A 20,369-nucleotide genomic window follows, 5' to 3' on the forward strand; every position below is an offset into this window, starting at 1 on the left:
TATTTATTTTTTGTTTTAAATGATGTAGGTCTTGTTAGGTGTTCTTACTGTTTTTAAGGTGGTTGCTTATATAGTTACGAGAGAGAGAGAGAGAGAGAGAGAGAGGAGAGAGAGAGAGAGAGAGAGAGAGAGAGAGAGAGAGAGAGAGAGTTCAATATTCTTGTATATTTAGCTCATAGAGCTGACAATCATCCTTCTCCAATTGATTGTAAATCATTATTATTGCAACAACATTATTATACTATATTATAATACTACTTTGTCATTAATAATAATAATGATAATCATAATTAATATTTTCCCCACTTGTTTGTAAAGTTGTAGTAGTAGTAGTATTGTTATAGTACGATATAAAATGCTGTAACTATAATAATTATTAATAATGTTAAAATATATAATATATGTAATATTTTCACAAAGTCAGGCCTGCATCATTCCAGCATTGTTATTCAAAATTTAATTAAACATATTTCTTCATTACTGAAAACATGAGACAACAACCACTGATGGAAATTATAATGATAGTAATAACAACAATACAATTATTGCTCACACTTTAGTTTAGGGTCCAATTCTCACTATTGACTAACTGTTAACCATGCCTTTTCCCTCAATAAACTCCTAATTACTGCTTATTCATAGTTAATAAGGTAGTTGTTAAGTTTAGGTATTGGGTGATTAAGGGATGTTGAATATGATCATGCAGAATAAGGCATTAATATGGGATTTATAAGTACTAATAAACAGCCAATATCCTAGTAATATGCATGTTAATAAACAACTACTTTGTAGTGAGAATTGAACCCTAAACTAAAGTGCTACCATTATTAATAATAATATAGGCCTAATATAATACATTTAAAATGTTCACAAACTCAAATTCTCTCTGGCCTGCATCATTTAAGCATTATCAAGCATTGAATTGCAAATATTTTTATAGCATGCTATTACTTAAAACATGAGACGACATAACCACTGGTATAAAAATGTTATTCATGTACAAGATAACCCTTCCGGGCAGAAAAGATAATTACATGACAGGTCGTTCAGTCCCCAAAGTAAATAGTAAAGGAAACATAGGCTTGGTTGAGTTGGAATGGATTAAAAGTCAGTTAGCAAAGGGCTTGATAGGACACATTTTTCCATTTAGTCATTAAATTACATTTCCCTATTGTGATTTAAATCTCCGGCAAGTTGAAACAACGCCAGCGACAGCATGGATCAGCTTCGGCATATAATTTTACAGCTTTATTAAACATGAATCATCAAGCTCATATTAGAAAGTTCATTGAAACAGACATTCATGATATTACAGTTGTACCTTGGACTGTTATGAGTTATGGCTGAGGTCAGGGGTCAGAGATTATGCCTCTTTCTCCTGATAACTTACTTATCGACAGCGCATATATCAAGTTAGAGGGAGTGGAGTGTCTGGCACCAACACAGAGGCAGTACGGGAGAAATAGAGCTTGTGATGTTCAACAATTTCTGTCTATAAAGACACTGTAATACAGTATTCGTTGCACAATCCATCAGTACACACATTCTCAATGATACAACCATGTTATGTAAGCCTTGCATTTACCCAAATAAATGTAAATCAGAACTATGCCTTAAAAGTGCTGAGGAATTAACCAACGTAAAGAAGCAGAAGGAAAGGAGTTTATAGACAATCCTTGGTACTGACTGTCTGAGAGGGTCGATCGCGCTTCCTTCAAAATCTGCGGAGACACAATATCAAATGAATCTCATGAAACCTGAAATGCAGAAAAAATGACTAGAAATGTTCATAGTTATCCTTCTATATGTTTGTGTGGAGACAAACAGTCACCTCGCTTTGCCATCAGCCATGAGAATGTCACTTGTGGTCCTGTTCTTCTTCTCTTTCAAACAGACTTTTCTTAATGGAGATGTTCACATGTCTCAGATCCTGAGCAAGAACAAAAGTGACAAAAATATCAGGATATATTATTAGTGTCATGGGTGGTTGCTGGCAGACAGATGAGGAAGACGTGTACGGTTCGATTCAAAAGGTTTATTCTCTAAAGATCCAACAGAAAGGCAAACGGATAGCAACACACACTTAAAGGGATAGTTCACTTTGAAATTAATTTTTGGTATGTTTTAGCTTACCTCAAGGGCATTCAAGATGTAGGTGTCTTTGTTTCCGCAGTAGTTTCAAATTTGATATTTTTAGGTCAAACCGTTCTTGTCTGTCAGTCATATAATGCAGGTCTATGGTCACCACCTCAAAGAGCATACATAGAGAAGTCCAAATTAAACATGATTTAATGACTCGTAAATGTAAGTACACATCGATGGCCTAAGACATGAAACGAGCGGTTTGTGTGAGAAAACGAACAGTATTTATATCGTTTTTACCTCTTGTAACCACAGCCACGTCCAAGTTATCTGAGGGCGCGGGCGCTTCGGTCTATTCCGGAAAGCACCGGAAGTGATCTCTCGCGCGTGTACGTCACTCGTACAATTGTTTTATTTTTATTTAGTTTTTATTGTTTTCTTTTACGACGGTTTAAACATCCCGGATAAGCGCGAATTAGTACCATTTTAATTAGCCGTCTTACCTACAATCTCTGTTCTGTGTAAACAATGAGTGACGTACACGCGCGAGAGATCACTTCCGGCGCTTTTCGGAATAGACCGAACCGCCCGCGCCCTCAGATCACTTGGACGTGGCTGTGGTTACAAGAGGTAAAAACGATATAAATACTGTTCGTTTTCTCACACAAACCGCTCGTTTCGTGTCTTAGGCCATCAATGTGTACTTACATTTACGAGTCATTAAATCATGTTTAATTTGGACTTCTCTGTGCATGCTCTTTGAGGTGGTGACCATAGACCTGCATTATATGACTGACAGACAAGAACGGTTTGACCTAAAAATATCAAAATTGAAACTACTGCGGAAACAAAGACACCTACATCTTGAATGCCCTTGAGGTAAGCTAAAACATACCAAAAATTAATTTCAAAGTGAACTATCCCTTTAACATAGACAATACCGGACACTGAACTGAAACAGAGCATACAGGTGTTAATGATGGTGACTGATAAGTGCACAGCTGAATGTGATTAGTGTCCATGACAACGGATGAGTGACGGAGGCGGGTGATCGAGTCCAAGCTAACGTGAATGTGACAATTGGTGAGTTATGAGAGAAACCAGTTGAGTAATCCATCTTTTAAGCTTATAACCCATTCAGTCAAGTCAAGTTTGGCCAGAGTTTTCAGCAGTACCAAGTTGAAACATCAATGTGGCAGAACAAGCCATCAACGGCATAGACTTGGTCTGCAATCTGATTGGGTGAGTCGCCTCAAAATAAAAAGAAATATGAAATTATATTTTACATAAAAAATTAAACCTGTTTTAGAACCATTACGTGTTTTGTTTTTGTTATTTTCATGACTATTGAGCAAGCAGATTTGCAGTAAATAATTGCAATAATTCTTAATGTTCCTAAAAACAGGCTGCTTTTTGTTTATAGCACTTTTCTTTGTGAAATATCGAGTTGACTGCAACAAAGACAGCGGAGAAAACTAAAGCAAATACTGTTTTAATTGCAGCATGTTCTCCACCTGTACTTGCAGTAGATCTTTAGGCATGATGAAAAAGGTTGTTTGAGGACATGTGTGGCCTTGTTTCGATGCCATAAATGATGTCTCCAACTTGTAATTTCATAGGTGCATGACACATATTTGTGTGATGACTACCAAGGTCAACTGAGTGTACGAAATTGGCTCAGTGAAAGTGTAATACTGCCACCAAGCCGAAGACTGGAGAAGAACAGTGTTCAGTGAACTAGAAGAGGAACCTTACGGGAAATCATAAATCAAGAAAAGGTTCACAAAAAAAAAAAAAGTATGTGTGTGTGTATATACAACATGACATCATGACTTTGCGTAAACATACACGCCACTTTCAATTCAAGTGGCGTGTTATCTATACGCATTTTGAGCTATCCGCGTGTATGTCCACGCCGAAATCTTTTGCGTGTATGTCTACGCCATTAAATGTCCGAGTGATTCCGCGTGTATGTGTACGCCGTTAAATGTCCGAGCGAAACGAAGCAAAATCTATATCTACATCTGTGGAGCGATATTTCTTTTCCTAGGATGGTAGGAGAAGACTCATAAATGGTATTAACCCCAGTGACGGGTAGGTTTAGGGACGGGGTTGGGGTAGGTCATATATACATAATACAGTAATATAACGTTAAGTCAAAGGCGTTGATAAACACGCTGAAAAGCGATTATGCGTGTTGATAGCACGCCAAAAATGGAAATACGAATTGGCGTGTCATACATACGCCATTTCATGAGATCAGTCTGGTATATATATATATATATATTTTTTTTTTTTATGTGAACCTTTTTATGATCACCCTTTTGTCTTCAGAACTGCCTGAATTCTTCAAGGCACAGATTCAACAAGTTGCTGGAAACATTCCTCAGAGATTTTGGTCCATGTTGTCATGAAAGCATCACGCAGTTTCTGCAGATTTGTTGGCTGCTCATCCATGACGTGAATCTCCTGTTCCAGCACATCCCAAAGCTGCTCTATTGAGATCTGGTGACTGTGGAGATCATTTGAGTTTAGTAAACTCACTATCATGTTCAAGAAACCATTTTGAGATGATTTGAGCTTTGTGACGTGTGTGTTATCCTGCTGGAAGTATCCATCAGAAGATGATACAAGGTAGTCATAAAGGGATATTTCCAGCCCGATCTCACGGCAATTCGTACGAATTTTACGAGGTGGCTAATTCGTACTAATTCATACGACCTCACCCGTACAAATTCGTACGATTTTTGCTAATTCTTACATATTTTACGAGTTACCAAATTCGTATGAATTCGTACGAATGACCTACCCCTGACCCCTGATCACGTGGGTTTAGACAAATCGTACAAAATTCGTACGAGTGAGGTCATATGAATTAGTACGAATTAGCCACCTTTTAATAACTCGTACGAATTGGTCGTGAGATAGCGTTGATATTTCCCATGATCAGCAACAATATTCAGGACGGCTGTTGTGTTTAACTCTTTCCCCGCCAGCGTTTTTGAAAAAAGTTGCCAGCCACCGCCAGCGTTTTTGACCATTTTCACAAAAATGTCATGGCCTCCAGAATATTTTGTTGAGTGAATATCTGCTCAATCAATATATCAAACGAAAGCTTCACAGTCCTGTAGCTCGTCCTGGGTCGACATTTCATTCAGTGGTTTTGATTTATATGTTGTTTAATGTTGATGATCGTGTTATTTTACATATGTATCTGCTCTCATATGCTATCGTTTGTTTCTGCATCTTCTTCGCATGTGTTTTGAGCAGGAGATTCTGAACTCTTTCAGAAGATGTGTAATAGCGCCCCCTACCGTATAACAGTGAAAACACAGAAACCCGTAAATTCCCATCAATGGCGGGGAAAACGTTGTTCAGTTGCTACTGAGTGTGCCAAGAAAATATCCCACACACCATTACACCAGCAGCAGAAGCCTGAACCGCTGATACAAGGCAGGATGAATCTCTGACCTGACCACCTGAATATCACAGCAGAACTCGAGACTCATCAGACCAGGAAATATTTTTCTAATCTTCTATTGTCTGATTTTGGTGATTCTGTGTGAATTGTATCCTCAGTTTGCTGTTCTCATCTGACAGGAGTGTCACCGGTGTGTGTTCTGCTGCTGTAGCTCTTCTGCTTCAGGGTTTGACGTGTTCAGAGATGCTCTTCTGCAGACCTCGGATGTATCGAGTGTTTATTTGAGTTACTGTTGTCTTTCTATCAGCTGAACCAGTCCGGTCACTCTGGCATCAACAAGGCATTTCACCCACAGATCTGCTCACTGGATATTTTCTCTTTTCAAACTATTCTCTGTAAACCCTAGAGATGGTGGTGTGTGAAAATCCCAGTAGATCAACAGTTTCTGAAATACTCAGACCAGCCCGTCTGGCATAAACAACCAGGCCACATTCAAAGTCACTTAAATCCCCTTTCTTCCTCATTCTGATGCTCAGTTTGAACTTCAGCAGATCGTCTTGACCATGTCTACATGCCTAAATGCAGTTCAGATGCTGTTATGTGATTGGCTGATTAGACATTTGCATTAACAAGCAGTTGAACAGGTATGACTGTATATAAAACAGCACAACTGTTTTCAACATTGATAATAATACAATTTTATTGACCATTTATTGACCATCAGATCCTCATATTAGAGTGATTTATGAAGGATCATGTGACACTGAAGACTGGAGTAATGATGCTGAAAATTCAGCTTTGATCAAAGGAATAAATGACATTTTAAAATATATTCAAATAGAAAACGGTTATTTTAAATTGTAATAATATTTCACAAATTTACTGTATTTTTGATCCAATAAATGCAGGTTCGATGAGCATAAGAGAGTTAATCTTACTGACCCCAAACTTTTGAATGGTGTATATAAAAAATAAGTGATGCTCTTCTGCTTAAACAAAGTTGAAGCTCATTTCTCCTACATAATGCAGCACTTACCGAAGGACTATGAGACGATGACACAGTGAATGTTTTCTTCTGAACCCAGCGATTAATTCGATCAGAGATTCCTGAAGAAAAATTGCGAAATTCCTGAAACAAAGTAAATGATATTAACAAACGACTGAATGATCAGTTAAGATGAGCTTAAATATGTTAGTGTTTTTTCCTGACAGTGAAATGGTCATCACCTGTTTGGAGAAAACATGGCTTTTCTCTGATCCCTCCTGTTCTTTCTCAAACAGCTCCCTCTTCCTTGACACCTCATCCACTAATCCCACAGTCTTAGGAACTGTTGGTGATTTGGATATTTCCCATTTCTGAAAGTTGGAAAGAGCAAACAAAATCCATTCCTTAAGCTTGATTTCTTTGTCTCCATTCATCGATATCTGGCACTGTTCACAAAAAAAGGCCTGAAACTCTTTCAGCAACTGGTCAATGAAATGAGCTGCTTAGCATTTCATTATAAATTTGATTCCAACTTAATGTTTTATTTGCTCTTTTTTCTCCATTTATTTATTAATTGCAACCATATTAGCAACATTTGAGACATGCATAGATACAGTTAAAAACCCTGTGATTTTTAGAAATAAATATTCACATTAAATAGACAAAATCTATCAAATAAAAACTATTTTAAGACATTTGATGTGTTTAAAATAGCAACTTTTCAAGCTAAGTTAATTTTCAGTTAATCAAAAATATCTAATAGTTCTCACAACAGCAAAAACATTTACAAAGTGTGGAAAAGTGCCAACTTTTTGTCATTTCAGACCTGTGAGGCTTGAGCCAGTCGTTCCATTTTCTCCTGAATGGTGCGAGATGATAATCTTTGTCGGGAGCTTTTGAAACAGAACAGACGGCATTTCATTCATCACACCCTTTTTTACTGCAACTACAAAAGAGACTAAATGCAGGAATACAGACGCACTCACTTCCTCTGAAATGGGGTCTGCGGTTCCTCCTCTCGGTTGGAGCTCTGTGGGCCAGAAACATCCAGAATAAGCTTTTGAGGTCATCAATATAAGATTGAGTCTGGACTGAAGGGGTGTGTGTGTGTGTGTGACTATATACTGTAGCTTTACAGTAAATGTGTCTTTGATAGCTTTACCTTGTTGGACTCAATGGTCTTTGCTGCTATCCGCACACTGGCACTGTGGATCAGATTGAAGGGAAAAGAAAAGAAGGGAAGTCAGTACAGATTTGTGTCACTCATGACTGTAGAAGCTTCAAATACTTACTAAAATACTTACATGAACTGATGTTAACATATAGAATTTATTTTAAAAAGCTACCGTATTCAGAAAGTAATATTTTCTGAAGGTCATTACTAGTACATAAAAAGCAGAATTAAGATGTATTGTTACTGTTTTAGTGGGCACAACTATCTATTTTTTTTTTTTTTAAATAAGCAGGTAAAGCCCTCTAAAGTTTAGATAATTGCATTTAGTCATTGTTTTTAATGCATGAATTCAATCACATTTAATCACAGTCTGTACATGTATATCATGAGTTAGCATGTTCTCCAAGTACACACAGAAACTTGTGAAGTGGAACGTGACATAACTTCATCCAAAACCTACCGTCACTGCCTGAGGTGACAGTTTGTGCCAACATCTGTACATTTATATATGTTTTTGGTTAAAGTAAATCTTCATACCGTTAAATTACCATGCGTATAAACATAGGAACATGCATGTTTCACTCAAACACCATAAAATATTATGTTTCCAAACTTTTGACATGCACTGTACATTAATACCTTTCCCTTTTGCAATTAAGTGTCAGAAAACATTGCATTCAGTTCACACTCAATTTGTAGAATGCAAATTTGTATTCTAGTTAGTGTCTTAAAAAATGTAGCTACACCCTTGTGAAAAAGAAGAAAATTTAAGCAAACTTTTAAAAAGATTACTTATTATGGAAATAATATACTTTAAAAAATAATATATTAATTAAACGCAAATTAAATGTAACGTTTTTGGACACTTAATTGTATGGAGAACACTTTAAAATACGGTTCATTAGTTAACATTAGTTAAATCCCTACAGCAGTTATTAATCTTAGTTAATATTAATTTCAACATTTGCTAATACATTATTAAAATCAAAGGTTGTATTTGTTAGCATTAGTCAATGCACTGTGAACTAACATATACAAACAATGAACAGCTGTATTTTTATTAGCCAACATTAACAAAGAAACGTATGTCATGCATAGAAAAACACTTAACACAATTGTAATGCTGAAGTTGCAGTTTAGTACATTTAAAATATATTAACTTTAAATGTAATAGCAAATAACAGACTACAGTTAAAATTATAATCAAGTACATGTGCTTTAGTATGTAAGTCAACACATCAAAATAAGTGTACTTCTTTAAAGCACGGCAAAAGAATATTAAAACAGTGATTTATATGTACTTTAAAGTAAAATTTTTAATTTGACATTATTACAAAGTGCACGTTTTAAAAGTGTACTTAAGTGACTTAACAGTCAAGTGGCCTTTTATTTCATTAATATTACAATATATTATATGCAAGTACAGTTTTGTTTTTCAAATTTACCGTTAAAATTTGAGATACACTACAAGTGCAAGGGAAATACATAAATTAAGTTAAAGTTAAATGCGCATTTCAATCAATCTCTCAGTGTGTGTGTGTGTGTGTGTGTTGATCAGTACCTTCTCTGTAACGGCATGTTTTCTTCCTCCTTCTTCTTCATCATCTGAAACAGATTATGACAGTGAGGCACAAGCAATACTGTCTTATCTGCTCTGTGTTCAGTTAGTCAAATATTTAACAAATGAGTCCTCCCTCACAGCACATGGCATAAATAATGAAAAGCAGGTGTATGAATGTCCTCGCTGTATTTATGAAGTACGTGACGTAGCACTTGAAGTTTATTATTGACACAAGAAAATTTGACAGGCTTGCTATCCTGTCCATATGCAATGCAAATGTTGACACCGTGTGAAATATATTTACTCTCATGCTTAATCATCTGGGATGTATTTCTATAGTAAAATGAGAGCTTTACCCTGAAGGACACCGTTCTGGAGCTCTGCCGTGTGAACGCAGGTTTCGCAGCCGGTTCGAAATTGCTCGGTGACCCATTTTCATGTCTCTGTGCATACATGCAAACAAAATGAGCCAGTAAGAGAATGCATAATGTTTTACACAAATATCATCAATAAATAAATGATAAATAATCTATAGAATTGGCCTAAATAATTCTGCAAGTTAATTCAGTTGAATGTGGTTGTAAACCCTGTAAATAACAGAAGTCTTGTGTTCTTATTACAGAAATAATACACGTTAAAAAGAATATACTTATGAATGTGATGTTTACAGACACTTAATTACATGTTATTACAATTAAATAAATACAAATATTATATATAAATTAATATTAAATGCAATTAGACCACTTTTTCAACCCACTTTATATGTAATTTCATAATGACTTATATTGCGTTCTATTGTTCTTCTAAAATATACACTAATGCTATGTTTAAATATATTTGTAATTACACATTTGTAATAAAGTTGCAATTTAGTACATTTAAAATATATTTAATTTCAATGTAATATTGAATAACACACTATAATTAAATTATAAATCAATAATTAATTAGCCAACACATCAAAATAATGACATTTTTAAAGCATGACAAAAATATTAAAACAATGATTTAAAAATGTACTATGAAGTAAAACATTTAACTTGAGTAAATTCTCTTTAAATGCATTCAAATGGCCTTTTATGTCATTAATATTATATTTTCTGCAAGTGCAGTTTTTAAAAATACATAAATTTAAGATAAATGTATTGATTTATAGGCGAATGTGCACTTTTTTTTTTACAACAAAGTGCACTTATTTATCACAAGAATTAGTGTTTTCTCGTTGATCCTCTTGATCATTTATCATATCTGTGAAAATCTCCTGCTTCTGTTGGCCACAGGTGCATTACAACCATTACAGTAAATGTCATGGCGTCAGCGTTCCTCTAGAGGGAGCCCTAATATCATTAATATCACTCTACTTCAGATGTACCATGGTAATACTATGCTATTCTTTCCAAGTTCCATATAAAGGCCATTGGTATCATGGTATGACTATCATTGTACCATGGTATCATCACAGTGCTTTTTGCAGGGAAACGATACCAAACAAAACAGCTGTGCTCTCTTTTCCTTCGAGTCTGTGTCTGTCTCACCGCTGTGTCTCCGTCTGATGTGGGGCTCACAGACCCTGAGTGGGCGGGGCTGTGTGGTGGCCCCACCCCTGCAGACTGAGGGGGCGGAGACTTGGGGCTCAGAGGAGAAACCAGTCTGCTGGTTGCTGAGGGTGACGAGGGACTCTTATCAAAGGAGATGGAGAGAGAGCTGATCAAAGAGAACAACAGAAGGATCAATTTGAGCAGGGCTTTCATTATGGCAATCAGCACCACTACAAACATTAATGTGATAAAAGAGCTGGGTTTACATGACAGCGAGTCCAACCAACATCTCACTCTAATTCAAATATGTATAACATAACAGAAATGTAAGTACCTCACGAACTTTCGGGATGCTTTCGAGGGAGCTTGGGAGTTTTTTGATGCTGAGTCTTGGTTCGTGTCTCCATTTTCTCGCTGCAAAAAGACAAAAATGCCAGAATGTCTTATCGTTTGGCTGTTAACAGGAAGCTATTTTTGCACTGTTGCCAGATGTATCATTGGATCAATGTCAAAATTATGAGATTAAGTATAAGTTTCGTTTGTACAATTGTACAGTTTGTTGGTTGGATAAAACAAACATCACAAGATTCTTTGATATATGAATCACTTTTACAGTAAATATTCTGATAAATACACTACCGTTCAAATGTTTGGGTCTGTAGGATTTTTTTATGTTTCTCAAAGAAACGTTTTATGCTCATCAAGGCTGCATTTACTTGATCAAAAATACAGTAAAAACAGTAATATTGTGAAATAACGTTACAATTTAAAATGACTATTTTGGTATTGTAATATATTCAAAGCTGAATTGTCAGCATCATTACTCCAGTCTTCAGTGCCACATGATCCTTCAGAAATCATTCTGATATTATGATTCGATGCTCAAGAAACATTTCTTTATTAATATCAATGTTGAAAACAGTTGTGCTGCTTCATGTTTTTGTGTAAACCGTGAAACTTTTGTACAGGAATCTTTGATGAATAAAAAGATCAAAAGAACAGCATATGAAATAAAAATCTTGTGTAACACATTATCAATGTTGATCTATCTGTGTACTGTGACATATGCTTTTGGATTTACCGCCAACTTTAAATTTAAAATGTGAAGTGAATTGACAACCAATTTCTGAGAATATCTCTTAGTTTCACATTCAAGCACATTTGTATTGAGATCACTGAAATCTTTACAACTAGTGGTTGAAATGGCTGTTTTGGGAAGATGCGGTTAACATTGCTCCGTACTACCATAAGAAGATAATTTAAGCTAGGATTCATAATTCACAGTGAAAGACTCATTAAAAGGAGCATATTTTAATTAAAACGTCAGTAGAAGGTACTGGGTAATATAAGGTAACTACATGGGTTATGGTCAGGTTTAGGGTAGTTTCAGAGTTAGTAACTAGTTATTAACCAGTTTTTACTGGTTTTTTCTACAATAAGTATATAGTATGTACATGCGAAACGGGACTGTAAAATAAAGTGCTACTGAAACTTCAATAGACCTTGAGCTTTACTGTGCATATTAAAACATGTTGTTGGCTGAGACTTCATCGTTGTTTTGAAATCTCTCACAGCACACTTCAGAAGTGGGTCAAATGACTTCATGTTCTCTCATGTCTTGGTCCTGTAGGTGTGTGTAAGGGGAACTGGGCCTCCCGCAGCTCTTTCTGTTAATCCTGTAGATGATTAAGTACACACTCCACAGGTGGTATAACAGGAGACGGCTTCGAAGCAAGCAGGTGACCTCTGACCTCTAGCCACATGATGAAACCTGTCAGATGTACACTGTGTGGAAGTGACAACTTACAGACCCGGAGTGGATAGCGGAGAGACGGGGATTTTATTATCAATCCATTGCTAAACAAGCTCATTTGAACTTTTCTGCGAAACGCTGATGTCTCGTTGACTTCCATCAGCTCGATACAACATGACTATTTCATTGCCACTGGCCTACTATATATAGAACCTAATGGGTAATGCTACAATGTCATTTGCAACATTAATATCCCCCTGCTGTGAGAATATGGGATTAATATCCTGCCATGATTCAAAACTGAAAATAAAGTTCTGAAAGGTTGAAGGTAAGTGTTTGAAAACTCAAAATCTTACAAAAAAAAGTTTTGCAAGATCGAAAAATAAGATTTGCAAGCTTGCAAAATGTAAAAAAATTAAAAATATCTCTGCAAACATTGTTGTTTTTGAGATTTCCTTCTTCAGAACTGCAACATTTTTTTTACGATGTTGCGCAAACAATTTTTCAGAGTTTTAAATTTGTCAGTGTTCTCCCACTGTATTAGTTTGTTTTCCAGGTTTGAAACCTTGTAAATGGTGATCTGAAAACTGGTGTGCGAATGTGTAAAAAAAAGTTTTGAAACTCTGAAAACAGACTTTTGGAGGCTTGCAAAGTGGTAAAAAATAAATAAATCTCTGCAAACATAATTTTGTTTTTGAGTTTTCCTTCTTCGGAAGTGCAACACTCTTTTTTACGGTGTTGTGCAATCATTTTTTCAGAGTTTCGAATTTGTCACTGTTCTCCCAGTTTATAGTTTGTTTTCCAGATTTGAAACCTTGTAAATGGTGATCTGAAAACTGGTGTGCGAATAGGTGAAAAAAAGTTTTGAAACTCTGAAAACTGAGGTTCGAAAGGGCGAAACTTATTACATTACATTACATGTGCAATCCTATTGCAGACTATTTTTTCAGAGCTGAGTTTACAACACCCACTTTGCGGAGATACGCCCGCACAGTTGCAAGCTTGCGACTCACGTGATTTGTGGCAGCGTTGTCACGCAGCTCTGCTCTGAAACTCTGAAACTCAGACTGAGCGAAAATGAAGCTTCGCAACCTCGCAACTTAAAAAAAAAAAGCCTGGAGGGAGGGCCTTCTGCTCTTGGCCAATGCTTTGCTGTCTGCTGACGTACAGTCCAATCACAAGTCGTATTTACTGGAAAGGTGGGATTGACCGACTGCTCCGCCAATGACGAAAGCGTATGGGATGAATATAATATATTCATGCATTCTAGAAACGAGTCAATGAATGCACGCGTGCAACCTGATCAACATCTTCCTTGTTGCATGCGCAAATTCTGAGCTACATTAATACAAAATCGAGGTTTTGTATTAACAACTATGGCTCTAGTTGTACAAAATGCTGCACATTCATGTGATTCTGGATTTTGCACACACAAGTTGTATTGTATTAGTTTAAATGACGCACATTTATGAATTTGTCAAATGTGTAGTTGTAAATGTGTAGGCCTAGTTGTGCCCACATTAATAACTAGCACCAGGCCTATTCATTTGTAGTTGTTTGTGTGTGGGTTGTAAAATGCTTAAAAACCAGGAAAAGAAAGTCTCAAAATCCAAATGAATCAAATGAGATTGACTCAGAAAAGACGTCAATGAATTCACGCGCGTCACCTGATCCACACATGCACGTCTTCTTGGTTGCATGCGCAAATGAAATTATGATACACTAATACAAAAGAAAACATTTGTATTCACAAAAATGTCTCTATTTGTACAAATTGCAAATCTTGTGCGATGTCCTAAACTGCCGAGATAATCACACAAGCGTGCCGTGGCTAGACGTCCACTAATGACACGTCCCATACGCAAACGAATGACTCATTTTAACCATTGACTTTAATGAATAGTTAAAACAACTGACCTGTCCAACACTGAACTCACGAGACCTCTGAATCGGTGTATAAAAAATCGATAACTCTTATAGATTAGTTAACATTTACTATTAACAAACTGCACTTGCAGCATTGTTAATGTTATTGTCAATATTTAGAGAGTCTGTAGGCCTATAGGCCCACTACATGTGTTGTAGCCATTAAATAAGCGCATTTAGTTTCATTTTTGTTAAAATATTATAATGTTATTTTTTTGCATCTATGCTGATTATGAAAATTGAACAGCATGAGTAAAATAGTCTCTGGTAAGATGCGCAATATATCGGAAGATATGATGGGTCAGACATGATTTTGACCACTAAATTAAGTTTTGTTTTGTAGAAAGCCTTTCTTTAAAGTGAATTTCGTTTTGTATAAATTGTATCTTAATTTTTAATCAATTTTTCATCAACCAATTGCCTGGATATATATTAAATAAGAAGCAAATGGCAGACAATATAATCATGGAGGCGCGGGCGCGATTGCATTGCACGTGAACTGGAGCTCATCTCATCATAAATTTTGCTCATTTAAATAATATTGTGTGTGTATGTATGTATATATATATATATATATATATATATATATATATATATAATTGCGCAGCTCCCCCTGTCAATGATCTAGCACCCACTCAGCACCTGCGTTAAAAATTATCTGGCGCCGCCCCTGTTGAAAGGCCTTTGGTTGTGGATAGTAAAACATTTCTGCAACATTAATAGAGTTCATTGATAATTGTGCTTGCATGTGTTAATCATTTTGATACTATATTTTGATACAGCACTTTGGCCAACAACTGTTGTTTTTTAAATGTGCTCTATAAATAAATATGACTGACTGACTATATTCATCCCATACGCTTTCGTCATTGGCGGAGCAGTCGGTCAATCCCACCTTTCCAGTAAATACGACTTGTGATTGGACTGTACGTCAGCAGACAGCAAAGCATTGGCCAAGAGCAGAAGGCCCTCCCTCCAGGCTTTTTTTTTTAAGTTGCGAGGTTGCGAAGCTTCATTTTCGCTCAGTCTGAGTTTCAGAGTTTCAGAGCAGAACTGCGTGACAACGCTGCCACAAATCACGTGAGTCGCAAGCTTGCAACTGTGCGGGCGTATCTCCGCAAAGTGGGTGTTGTAAACTCAGCTCTGAAAAAATAGTCTGCAATAGGAGTGCACATGTAATGTAATGTAATAAGTTTCGCCCTTTCGAACCTCAGTTTTCAGAGTTTCAAAACTTTTTTTCACCTATTCGCACACCAGTTTTCAGATCACCATTTACAAGGTTTCAAATCTGGAAAACAAACTATACACTGGGAGAACAGTGACAAATTCGAAACTCTGAAAAAATGATTGCACAACACCGTAAAAAAGAGTGTTGCACTTCCGAAGAAGGAAAACTCAAAAACAAAATTATGTTTGCAGAGATTTAATTTTTTTTTCCACTTTGCAAGCCTCCAAAAGTCTGTTTTCAGTGTTTCAAAACTTTTTTTACACATTTGCACACCAGTTTTCAGATCACCATTTACAAGGTTTCAAACCTGGAAAACAAACTAATACAGTGGGAGAACAATGACAAATTTGAAACTCTGAAAAATTGTTTGCGCAACATCGTAAAAAAAATGTTGCAGTTCTGAAGAAGGAAATCTCAAAAACAACATAATGTTTGCAGAGATATTTTTAATTTTTTTTTACATTTTGCAAGCTTGCAAATCTTATTTTTCGATCTTGCAAAACTTTTTTTTGTAAGATTTTGAGTTTTCGAACACTTACTTTCAACCTTTCAGAACTTTATTTTCAGTTTTGAATCATGGCAGGATATTAATCCCATATGAGAACTGCATAACCCAGTCAAAAAACAAGATCCCAGTTCAGGTTGCAAGCCTTTGCTAAGATCATTCAAAGATTTTAGTTGTTTATTTTAAAGAAGTTATTCATAATTGCTGGCTGCTAATGGCAAAGTATTTGTTCGACCAACAAACACCAAACCGTGCCAAGCCCAGTAGTAATAGTGATGGATTTCAAATGCTCTATGGCACTGGCCATTGAGTACAGTAGAGTCTGATGTAAAAGGATATATCCTGGGAAAATTCTGTCATCCTTTACTCATCCTCATGTTTTCACTGTTATATGCTAGGGGGCGCTATTGCGCATCTTCTGAAAAAGTACAGAATCTCTGGATCCAAAAACAAGCGAAGAAGAAAAAGCAGAAACGAAAACGGCAGCATTGCTAACGCTGTAATGCACATGTAAGCTAGCGTGATCATTAAACAGCATTTAAATCAAAAACGCCTAACTTTACTGGATGAAATGTCGCCAGAGGAGGAGGTTTATGACTGTGAAGCTTTGGGGGGTGTTGATGGACTCGATCAATTATGTTGCGATCATCGTTCCGGAAGGAATGTTTGACTAAACGTGATTTTCTCAGCTTTTTGTTCAAAATGTTGCTTTTTTTTAATGAAACTTACTCGTATTCAAATGTGTTGATTAAAAAGAATCCATGAAGTTATAATAATTTTTTAAAGAATTTTTTCTGTTCTTTCTTTTGATCCCAGACAGCAACATAGTGTCGGCCCAGATCCGGCCCACATCCGGCACGTGTGGAATCCACGTGTACCAGATGTGGGCCGACACTATGTTGCTGTCTGGATATATTGTATGTTCAGATATTCATACAACAAAATATTCTGGGGGCCATGAAGGTTTTGATCAAAAATGCTGACAATGGCTAGCAACTTAATGGCTAAAAGCAGGGTTCTCATAATCATGGAAAACCTGGATATATAAGGTAGCCTAATTTTAAAAGTGTGATTTCACTTCAGAAGTGTAAATTCTAGACCTGGAAATGTTATAACTATTAATAAGGAAGCTAATTCTTTGTTACAATTAACAATTAACAAAGAAGTTCCATAAGTTGAATCATTTATATTTGACATTGATATAAAGGTTGTTGATGTTTGGTTTTTCCTTTGCCTGACGAAGACCACTTGTGGTTGAAACATTGCGATTTGTTGAACTTCTTTGGGAGCTGAAATAGCAGTGTGCCTGTTTTTGATTTTACATAAAAAAAAAAAAAAAAAGAATAACCAGTAAATCATGATCAAGTGGAAAGGTCATGTAAATTAATTGGTTTAAAAGACTGGGAACCTTGAAGAACATCCAGCTCTTAAAACATCAGGAATTCAGTGTCTGGCTTTCGAATATTGTTGTGGACAATTGGGGGACCTTAGAATCAAAAAGGTTGAGAATCCCTTGTTCCCTACCTTCTCCTGTGTCTCTGCGTCTCTGGAGTTGGTGGGAGGTTCTGGTGACATGAAGGTCTCCACGAGATGCTGGATGTTCTTGTGGAGTTCCTCGTCCTCCGTTTCCCCCAGCAGCTCCACATGGGGCTCCGCGTCCAGGCTGCCCCCCTCCTCTTCCTCCTTATTCTTCCTCAGCGTCTCAACGTGCCTCATCCTCCGCCGTTCATCACGGACTCGCAACATCTCCACAAAGTCCATCTGCAGCTGGGCCACACCGCCACCGGAGTCGCCATCATCAGCAGGCCCGCTAACACTGGAAACATTACGTAAGTGTGTGTTTATATTGGCTTTTCACAATTATTTCCATGCATTCGTACTTTAATATAGTTTAGATTTTAGATATTAAGGGGTTAAGACATTCAACACTATTAAGCGCACTATTTTTCACAAGGGGATACAGACTTTTTTAGACACATCATTATTAAATTTACATGATTTTTTTCCCATACAAGCCTTCTTGTTCGAGGGTCCGAATTTGTCTTTGTACTTTGATAGATTCATCACTCTCTTTTAAGCCACTGGGAGACATTCTGGTACATGAGATTTGTTTCTCAGACAAGGCTCTTATTTTGGGCAAACTGCTTTTCTGCATAAGCATGGACAGTGTTCATGTATGGTATTATGATACCAAATTACAACATTACATCTAGATCCTATTCATGTTCACATTTATGATACCATAAACCGTTATCTAAAGTTTTCTGTAGCGCTCATTGTTTTGTAAGGTCAATTGCTTCATGCAAATATTTAACATAAAATTTGCATTAAGTTTGATATACTGTATATCAGAGTCTTATCAGTTTAAAGCTGATTACAGTTCTTAAGCAAGTTGAAGTGGACATACAGTAGAACGCATAAACAGACTGTAAATGAAAGTTGCCTAAAGTTTTGTTTTCGGTCCTTGCATTGTTCCCGCACCTACTGGTTTGTGGTTTGGTCTCTTCAGTGGGACTTTCATCCGTGTCTGTTGTAGACTCCCTGGTCTTCCTCCTCTTCTCTCTCTCCACCTCTTCGTCATCCTCCACAGTCCACTGTCGAGCCAGCCTGAAGATCAAACACAGCACACATTTATAATGCATTAATATTAAACATAGAATCATAATATTCCAGCACTAGCCATTCAGACTTTCCCTACATATTAAAACATACATGATTTTTCATTCCACTTTTCTGTGACTATTGATGCTGATGACAGACAGACAGACAGACAGACGACAGATGATAGATAGATAGATAGATAGATAGATAGATAGATAGATAGATAGATAGATAGATAGATAGATAGATAGATAGATAGATAGATAGATAGATAGATTTTTATTAAAAAGGAAAAACCTTTAAAAAAAAACTTATCTAAAACTCTATTCAGGCAAACTGAACGGAATGGGAATGACATTCTGAGTAACTGACGACTGAAATCCATCCCGTCAGTCTTTTTGAAAGTATGAGAGGATGCATTACGATCAAAGGTCACGATGATATATCCCAGAGGTGGACTATTGTATTTCAGTTTGAAAACAGTGTTTCATTGTGTAATAACAGGTTTTTCAAGCTCTGTTTTGGTTCAAGGATACTCTATGCCTTGAGTCTGAAAGCATGTGAATGCATTACACTATAGCTGTCAAAATAATCACAACCTGCATCATCACAAATTCAAGTGCATGTCCAGTCTAGACTAATTACTTTCAGTTTTTATTTTAGTCATAAAGTTGTCGACATCCAACATGCACATGACTTGCTACATATCAAGATGATTGTAAATGTATATTGCTTTGGAAGTGTTGCCGTGGGTGCTACAGTAATAGCCTATATTTCTGAAGAAAAAAAAAGAAACTCGGTGTGTTTAAGTTACAATTCTTACGTTTTGGTGGGTTTTTCATTACTTAGTTGTTTTTTCTTCTTAAAAATGAAAAAAAAAAAACATAGTCAATAATCGCATTACAGTGATAGTTCTGATAGTTGTAAGTTAAACATCCATAGAACACCTGCTTCTGCAACTTGACAGAAACCGCAAGACCACTAACCGGACCAAACTAAATTAACGCTTAATATATATTTAAATCTACTTACGTTGACAAAGCAGACCAGTTTTTCCTGCTAATGGACATTATTTTGTGTGTCGGTAGGAGAGAGGTGTGTGAAGTCCTGCGCTCTTCTGTCTGTGTGTGTGTCACCTTTACCCCGCACCTTCACGAGAGCCGCGTCACATGACCACCTTCATCACCTCCCGCCGAGCCTTCACATCATACATGTTCCCTGTTATACACTATTATTAAACCACTTCCGTATTTTTATCAGCTCGGGTATCATATTTAAGTCAGTGAGCGGTTCTATGCGTGTGTGGACGATGCAGGAACATCTACACGACGACGATCACGACGCAAGAACGCTCCCTTTATCATTAACAAATCGCTGCATGGTCAACAATATTGAAAAAAAAAAAAAAAAAAAAAAAAAACTATAACTATATAGTTACTTAAGACATAAACCTCAAAATATTGTTTTAGTGAAATGTCAAAAAGCTAAAATAAATTGACAAAAAAATATATCAGAAAATAATAATAATTAAATATGATATTATATTATATTCTATTATTCATATTTGCCTTAAATATTTTAGAATATTTAAA

General features: G+C 36.3%; 1 protein-coding gene across 2 annotated transcripts in view; it reads right to left on the bottom strand.

The window, feature by feature from the left end:
- Positions 1-19,975, bottom strand: part of lad1 (ladinin) — a 71,439-nt gene extending 51,464 nt beyond the window's left edge. Inside the window, exons 1-14 of one of the 2 annotated variants that reach the window (XM_056238251.1) lie at positions 19,810-19,975; positions 18,658-18,783; positions 17,701-17,992; positions 11,099-11,178; positions 10,762-10,930; positions 9,580-9,666; positions 9,224-9,267; positions 7,651-7,693; positions 7,475-7,518; positions 7,315-7,381; positions 6,731-6,859; positions 6,540-6,632; positions 1,832-1,930; positions 972-1,721 (exon numbers count right to left, since the gene is read on the bottom strand). In XM_056238251.1, coding sequence (XP_056094226.1) covers positions 1,859-1,930; positions 6,540-6,632; positions 6,731-6,859; positions 7,315-7,381; positions 7,475-7,518; positions 7,651-7,693; positions 9,224-9,267; positions 9,580-9,666; positions 10,762-10,930; positions 11,099-11,178; positions 17,701-17,992; positions 18,658-18,783; positions 19,810-19,847 — 1,284 coding nt within the window. In that variant the 5' untranslated portion in view covers positions 19,848-19,975 and the 3' untranslated portion in view covers positions 972-1,721; positions 1,832-1,858. Of the gene's footprint in view, positions 1-971; positions 1,722-1,831; positions 1,931-6,539; positions 6,633-6,730; positions 6,860-7,314; positions 7,382-7,474; positions 7,519-7,650; positions 7,694-9,223; positions 9,268-9,579; positions 9,667-10,761; positions 10,931-11,098; positions 11,179-17,700; positions 17,993-18,657; positions 18,784-19,809 lie in introns of those variants that run through there. The other variant, XM_056238252.1, reaches the window with a different exon arrangement.
- Positions 19,976-20,369: the final 394 nt, after the last annotated feature.

Source organism: Rhinichthys klamathensis, unplaced genomic scaffold, assembly GCF_029890125.1.
Source record: "Rhinichthys klamathensis goyatoka isolate OS25496 unplaced genomic scaffold, OSU_Roscu_1.1 h1tg000513l_1, whole genome shotgun sequence".
Classification (NCBI taxonomy): Eukaryota; Metazoa; Chordata; class Actinopteri; order Cypriniformes; family Leuciscidae; genus Rhinichthys; species Rhinichthys klamathensis.